General features: G+C 37.8%; 1 protein-coding gene across 1 annotated transcript; it reads left to right on the forward strand.

Moving 5' to 3' along the window:
- The first annotated feature begins 401 nt into the window (after positions 1-401).
- On the forward strand, positions 402-4,019 carry cldn10a (claudin 10a). The gene is made up of 5 exons (XM_080877893.1): positions 402-900; positions 2,267-2,428; positions 2,562-2,643; positions 2,747-2,851; positions 3,836-4,019. Exons 1-5 carry the CDS (start codon positions 681-683, stop codon positions 3,963-3,965), a joined length of 699 nt encoding a protein of 232 aa, XP_080734019.1. The 5' UTR covers positions 402-680; the 3' UTR covers positions 3,966-4,019.
- Positions 4,020-8,050: the final 4,031 nt, after the last annotated feature.

Below are 8,050 nucleotides of genomic sequence, written 5' to 3' on the forward strand. Positions count from 1 at the left end.
TTTACACTCATTTCAATGACAAAGATATCAACCATGTCCAATCATATTACTATAAAGTAAGTCACTAAAAATAACCTATTGCATGACAGAAAAGATGTTTCTCATTGTTTGCATTACATTAAGTAATAGAATTCTTAAAAGTAACAGTTTTTAAACTGTTTTCTGCTTATTTGCAGCATTTCAACAGATTTTTTCCCCCCTGCCAGTACTTTCTCTGTAATTTTATGACTTTATTTCTTAAACTCTAAGTCCAAAGAGCTGTACCAATGGGTTTCTTTGATGTTCTACACCCTTATTTGTTCATGTTGTTGAAAAACCGAGGCATACTGTTGAAACCACACATCATCATCCCTTCTATCTGTGTTCCTCATCTTGCCTTTTCAGATCCTTCCAATTAAAGACTTCCTTCTCCTGGAGATCCTCATGCAACCTCTCTTCATACCGTGTGGAGTGATGACTTGTGTGTCAGTCCCAGCCCCCATACCCTATAAAACTACAGAATGTGGATCGGAGAATGGTGTGTCTTTGAGTGATGCTTGGTCAGAGGCTGAGCAGGAGAAGCAGAAACTAAATTCTGCAGAACTGCCAGCACTGGTGCACCTGTCCTAGACCGACACTCCCACTTTTTGAGAGACAGAACTTGTACTTGTCCCAATCCAGACCTTTAAGTCAGAGGGAAAATGGGCAACATGGCTACAGAAATCATTGCTTTTTTCCTGACCATCTCTGGATGGATCTTGGTGTCATCTACTCTGCCGACAGACTACTGGAAGGTATCTTCTGTGGATGGTACGGTCATTACCACAGCTACCTTCTGGTCCAACTTGTGGAAAACATGTGTGACAGATTCCACTGGTGTGTCAAACTGCAAGGACTTTCCTTCAATGCTGGCTTTGGATGGTGAGTTCATAATATAATGTTGTGTTGCAGTCACAAGGGACGACATTTCTTACATCAGTAAACAGACACAGTTAAATAAATAACCACAAATCTGTGAGCACACATCTGACAGATGTACTTCTTAGATAAATGACCTCATTTGTGAAAAAAGAATGTATTTGAAACTTGATATTTCATTTTCTACCTCAGCCTTGAGGCCACAAATGGCCACTACATTTAAAGCTACTAGCTACTACTTATTAAGCCCTCCTTATATGTCCAATCAAAACAATCTGAGAAAGCCATACAGTCAGAGAGGTCACTTGATACTTGATATTAGTTTTTCAAAGTTAAGAAAGCAATACTTCTGGCCATCTTAGTGTCCTTTAGACTGCTGTTTTCATTCCTAGGGGTTGGAGAGATCTTTTACCATCTATACATTTAAAAAGCCCAAAGTAACTAAAACACTTTACAACTTAAATTCTACAATTCTTAAATTTCTACAAGAACAAGATGTTAACACAACACTAAATGATAACATTTCAAGTGCAGTCAACTTGTAAGTGAGAAGTCGATATTTACACATCAATCAAACATCATGATTGCATTTTTCTCTACCTGATGAAACATTAAGCTAGCAATAATTAGTTTTACTTACATTTTATTTTTGATCATCTTTTAGTTTTTGCCACAATCTGAGACACTTTTCACATACGAGTCATTTGCAACACTCATGCAACATTTATGCCCATTATTAGCATTATTATTTCTGCATGTGCTCCAACCTTGATACAAGTCTTAAGTATAGACGTAACCTTTAAACTAACTCCCTCACAGTCCACTCTGCAAAAAGTAAGCAAATGAACCAAGCTGGAAAGCATTTCAAAAGACCTTCCTTTTTATCTATTAAAATCAGGACAAACTGTCTTCAAATAGAGGACATTCAAGACTCTTATTAATAGTGGACAACTTGCAAACCATGTGTAACCCTGGAAGAGATCTTTTTTAAAAAGGCAAAACAGATGTAATTAAGATTTTTTTTACATTGTATAAGATGACAAAAGAAAAGATTACACAGGCATTCATAATTTTGGTTCTCGCATTGCAAAGTTATGACATCACATTAATGTGATTGGTCAGTTGCAGTGTTAATCGTAGACCAACTTTATTATGAAAATCAGTGCAGAAATCCAATTTATTCCAAGTGATTTATTTGCAACTTTATCTCAAATTTCCCTCACACAAGAATACATCAAACTGTTCAATATGAACAAAACAATTCTTTTTTTTTCACATTTGTAAGTCTGTTTATTGTTACGATTCATGGGCAACAAAAAAGTAGGGAAACAACTAATGTATAGCTCTCTTCTCTGTTTCATTTTTTAAGCGTACATCCAGGTGTGTCGGGGTTTGATGATCGCTGCTGTGAGTCTGGGTTTCTTTGGTGCCATTCTTGCCTTGGTAGGAATGAAGTGCACAAAAATAGGAGGCTCAAAGACCACTAAAGCTCGGTTGACTGTCCTGTCAGGCTTCCACTTTATTCTTAGTGGTAAAAACCATCCCATTCTATGTATGTCTGGATTTAATGGAGAATAATGTGTGGATTGAATTCTTCTTGAGCTAAGAACATTACCTTAGTTCCTTTTAATTTGATGTAGTAATCTGCTTATTTCTTTCCACAGGCCTCTGCTGCATGACGGCATGCTCCATATATGCTCGCAGGATCACAGCTGACTTCTTTGACCCCCTATTTGTTGCCCAGAAGTAAAAGGATTCCTTTCACATGGATCAAAGACATAATCAGATGAAAGGAAGTCCAGTCAGAAATATCTTGGTTTTTTCATTTTCTTTTCTTTTTTCCCTGCAGGTATGAGCTGGGAGCCGCTCTCTTCATTGGCTGGGCTGGATCTGTGTTGTGCATCTTAGGAGGACTTATCTTCTGCCTCAGCCTGTCTGAAGGCTTCAGTATCAGGCAAGTGGCTTGGTTTTGCAGATATACAGAATGCGAACAATGTGATTCCACATGAACAGCAAGGTCATAGTGGATCTGATGTGGATGCACTCTAAACTGCATGATTGATTTACTAACTCAATTGGGCAATTTAAGTAATTACTTTAACTGCAATAGACAGGCAAATCCAGTCAAAAACATCCAGTAATCTCTCAGCAACTTGCTGCATAATTGCTGAACCTACAAAGTAAATTGTATGATTGTACGTTATGTTGATTAGCTACTCCAGCTGAATGTTTCCTTTGTTACAGTTGCATAAGAAGGACCTTTTAGAAGTTAAAGTCACCTTGACTGAGGGGAGCTATTGAGAAGTGTTGCATGAGATGGGCAAAGAAAAACAGATTTTTTTTCTTTCGTTCCTTTTTCTTTTAAACATCCTAGTTCTTTTTCCCCACTTTTTGATAACAATCAGGCTGATTAGAGTGTTCTCACTGTATGAATACGGTGAATAGCAGCAATGGCACCTAGTATTGATTGGCAGTCAGTTTGTAATCGTAGTGATTATAAACCAAAAAAATGTGCTACTGGTACTACGTGAAAGTTTGTCTATGCATGTTTTAATCAGACAACCTAGAGGCTTCTAAGAATGGCAAGCTTGGTTTCAAAGATCGGTTTAAAATTTTCCAAATTTCCATTAAATTCATGGTTCCCAGTGGAGGAATCCTAATGACTTCTCTGATCAAACAATATTTAAAATAATTTATTCCATAATGGAGCTGAATTTGTAGCTTTGAGAAAAAATATCTTAACCAGTTTGATGAAATCCTATAGATTAAGTCCCTTTGGTTATCTTTGAACTCTTTTGAAATGCATGAAAAACTCAATATGGTTGTAGAACTTCTTAAATATAACAAGAAAGTTGAAAGGTGTAAGAAAAAAAATGTTTTGCTTGAAACAGAGCTTTGTAGCCTTTACTATGTAAATTTCCTGTTTTGACTTTTGCAGAGCTGAATACTCCTACAGTGGAGCTGCATCTTTTCCGACAACATGCAACAAGACCAGTAAGCCAGCCCAGAGGCCAAACAAGGAAACACAGGAGCCATTGAGGCAGTTTGGAAGAAATGCATATGTGTGAAACTGGACTCTTGTTACACGAGTTGATTTGAGAATTTAACAACATTTCATCATTTAAAACCAAGGACAGCATCCTCCAAAATGAACTAATCTGCATCTGTGGGAAGATAAAAAGTGAGCTAATCTGGGATATGGTTTACATATTTGATTTAGTGTTCAGATTTAAATATGGCTGCCTCATTTCTGTCATAAACTCGATTATGAAACATAAGCATTGAGAGTAGGACATTTAATTTGACATAACATGACATTCAAAGTCTTTAATCACCTTTAACAAACTGGCTTTTTCACCATCTTATGGATTGTTAAAACATGTCAAAAATGAATAGTGAAACCTTTTGTTTTCTTACATTTTCTTAAATGTTTTATAACTAACCATTGGCATACTATGACTGATCCATAAATTAAGTAAATGAATTAACTGCTCCAGCTCACAACGATACAAATGTCTTCTTGTTAAAAATGAGCATTTTGGTACTTTTTCCTAAAAGCCTGCATAACTTATAGTAGTTTTATCTTTGTATAATTTACCATCCCTACAACCAAATAATAGGTGGAAGAAGTGCCTTTCTAATTTTCCTAGTCAAGACTAGTTTGACCTCCAAGGCTAACTAGGTCACATCTGACCCCGGAGATGCTTATGTAGATGTGGACGCCCAACCGGAGGTTTCCCGTCTTATCAGCCATCCATCTCCACCTAGGAATATAGGAACCCTGGGCTATGTTACGCAAAACCTCTTGGCCCAGAGGGTAGATACTTGAACCAGCTGACAGAGCGTAGATGTCATGTGCTTTCCACTGCTTTGCATCTGCGAAAAAATAGTCAGGTGTCCAGGGCTCAGCAGAAGGGTGGCTTTGTGTGGTTGTATGTCTCCTGTGTTAAAATGATAAATACATTTTAGCTGGAACTCTCTTGAAATTCTTAAAAAAAAAAAGTTGACAAATATCAACAGCTTGCAATAGCTTTTGTCTAAACTAAAATCATTACAACTACACATTTCAAAAGAAACTGTTGTATCCTGAATGTCTGTGACTGAGAATCATTCAGTCATCTAAGTTATGGTAGTCTTCAGAACTTGAAAAGAAGTAACTGAATAGCTCATTTAAAAATACATTTCTTCCAATGATAAACTTAATGAATTCTAACATCAACTTTATTTCAAACATTTCTAGACTAATCTTCTAATGTTGCTCCTTTTTCATCCTTCATATAAATTAAATACATATTTAATTTTACATATTTAAACCAACACAAAACCAAAAAGAGTTTGTGAGCATGCCAGTAGCTTTTTGACACTAAGCTGAGGAACAGTGCTACCTTTCAAAGGTTTAGACTTTTCATCCACTTTATTAGGTACACAATATGCTTGTTAAGTCAACCAATCATATGGGAGCAACCTAATGCTCAAACATCAGAATGGGGGAAAATTGTGTTTTAGGTGGCTTTGAACATGGCATTGTTGTCTGCTGTTGGTGCTAGACATGCCAGTCTGAGTATTTCAAGAATTTCTCGTGTACTGGGATTTACCACAAAACCATTTCTAGGATTTACAGCGAATGGTCTGAAAAAGAGAAAAGATACAGTGAGGAGCAGTTCTCTGGGAAAAAAATGCCTTGTTAATGCCAGATATCAGAAAAAAACTGATAGGAAGGAATCTAGTATTTGGAAGGTCAGCACATGCATATAGGTTTATATTGGGAGGTTCTACTTGAATTGTTGGTTTTGCACCATTTCAATAAACAGCAGCAAACAGTATAGGGTAGCTGTGATCTCAGTGTTAATGTTAATGTCTGCTTTAGTATACTAGCATTTGTCAGAAGCATCTAAAACACACAATGTGGGTTATAAACCAGTGGACTGGCAGAATTAATACAGTTTGGTATGTTTTTCTTTTTTTAAGTTATTTTTTTCATTTTTTCTGTACAGTCTAAATATCCTGCAGGTTTTAAGAAACAAAGTAACATATATTTCTGTATATGTCTGAAAGCCCATATAAAGAAAAGAGGACATTTGGGAGAGTTTGGCTAGTGAATTGTAAAAGTTGCAGGCTCAGGCGTTAGGCCTATTAAGTACCTACAAGGGGAGGGGCCTCTTTAGGGTTGATGGCTGGGAATCTAATTTAAAGCTAATTTAAACCATCTTTCATAAAGATATTAAGGCTGCCCAGCCTCCAAAATATCAGTATATTTCTCTACCACACTAACAATAACTTTAATATAAGCTGGGTGAACTTTGGAACAAAAAAAGAGCTCTTTCATCTGAACTAAAATAACATTCATCACTCCCCGGAACTCTCATTACCTCAGATTTAAGTCTAATTAGAGCAGCACAAAGACGCTATGCTGTAATTATGCAGCCCGCCACACAGTGAGGTCCTGGCAAAATTACTAATAACTAGCAGCTTAAATGCCGGAGGCAAAATTGAGAAGAATGCTTCAAGCAGCTTTATTACATATTTCAAGAAGACTTGTAAAGGTCACTCTTTTAGTTGAAATATCAAGCAATGTGATCTCATACGTTGCTTGTTATAATTTTTATACATAAAGTCTGATTTTATTATTTCAAAAATCAGCGGGCCAGAATAGCATCAGTTTAAGGGACAGTTTATCAATCTTTTGACTTATTGGTAGGGACTACCTGAGATAGACTGGAGGATCTGCCTCTCTCCCTATAACAGCTGGCACAGGCTCCAGCAGCCAACCAACCCAGAATTAGGTAAGTGGAAGAAAACAGACGGATGGAAGTGTTGTGGCTTGTGTGACTCAGTGTGTTTTTGAGGTTGATTCTAAGTGATTCTTGTTTTTTTTTTTTTAGTGTTTATATTGTTGTTATATATTTTTCTCCTTTAGTATATTCAGTCCCTAGTTTCTTTAGCGTTTCATTCCTGTTACATCAATTCTCCTTTATTAATATCATTTATGTGGGACCCCATATGGAAAAGAAATAGAAAAAACTTATAAAAGACTTGCATCAGATGTGGCCTACTTCATATAGTGAATCATATAAGGCTTATATGATTTACTCATGAAAGTGGCCACTTTCATATATTGTTTTAGTAAGTATCCAAAACATACAAGTTTCATTTATATAATTTTTTATATATATCTGTTTTCACTCTTGTATGTTTTTCACACAAGTTTCACACAAGACAGATAGAAACTTTATAATATGTATATATATATATATATATATATACATGGAAGCTCCTGTCAGGCATCATATCGGCTAAGATGAACAGGCACATGGGTCAATACATGAGCGGGACACAGAAAGGAATTGGCAAGAATACCAGAGGCGCAAAACACCAGCTACTGGTAGACAGAACAATCAGCCGAGACTGCAAGACCAGACTGACCAACCTGTGCACTACCTGGATTGATTACAAGAAGGCCTATGACTCAATGCCCCACAGCTGGATACTGGAATGCCTAGAATTGTACAAGATCAATGGGACCCTAAGAGCCTTCATCAGGAACTCAATGGGGATGTGGCGTACAACACTAGAGGCCAACTCCAAGCCCATAGCACAAGTCACCATCAAGTGCGGGATCTACCAAGGAGATGCTCTGTCCCCACTGCTGTTCTGCATAGGCCTGAACCCCCTCAGTGAGATCATTAACAAGACTGGCTACGGATACCGACTACGGAACGGAGCAGTTGTCAGCCACCTCCTGTACATGGACGACATCAAGCTGTATGCCAAGAGTGAACGAGACATCGATTCACTGATCCACACTACCAGGCTATACAGCAATGACATTGGAATGTCGTTCGGACTGGAGAAGTGTAGTCGGATGGTAACAAAGAGAGGGAAGGTAGTCAGAACTGAGGGGATTGAACTACCAGAAGGCAACATTGCAGACATAGAGGACAGTTACAAGTACTTGGGGATCCCGCAGGCGAATGGGAACCATGAAGAGGCCGCTAGAAAAGCTGCAACCACCAAGTACCTGCAGAGGGTCAGGCAAGTCCTGAGGAGTCAGCTGAATGGTAAGAACAAGATCCGGGCCATCAACACGTACGCCCTGCCCGTGATCAGGTACCCTGCTGGGGTAATAGGCTGGCCAAAGGAGGAGATAGAAGCC

Source organism: Rhamphochromis sp. 'chilingali' (genome assembly GCF_963969265.1).
Source record: "Rhamphochromis sp. 'chilingali' genome assembly, chromosome: 3".
Taxonomy (NCBI): domain Eukaryota; kingdom Metazoa; phylum Chordata; class Actinopteri; order Cichliformes; family Cichlidae; genus Rhamphochromis; species Rhamphochromis sp. 'chilingali'.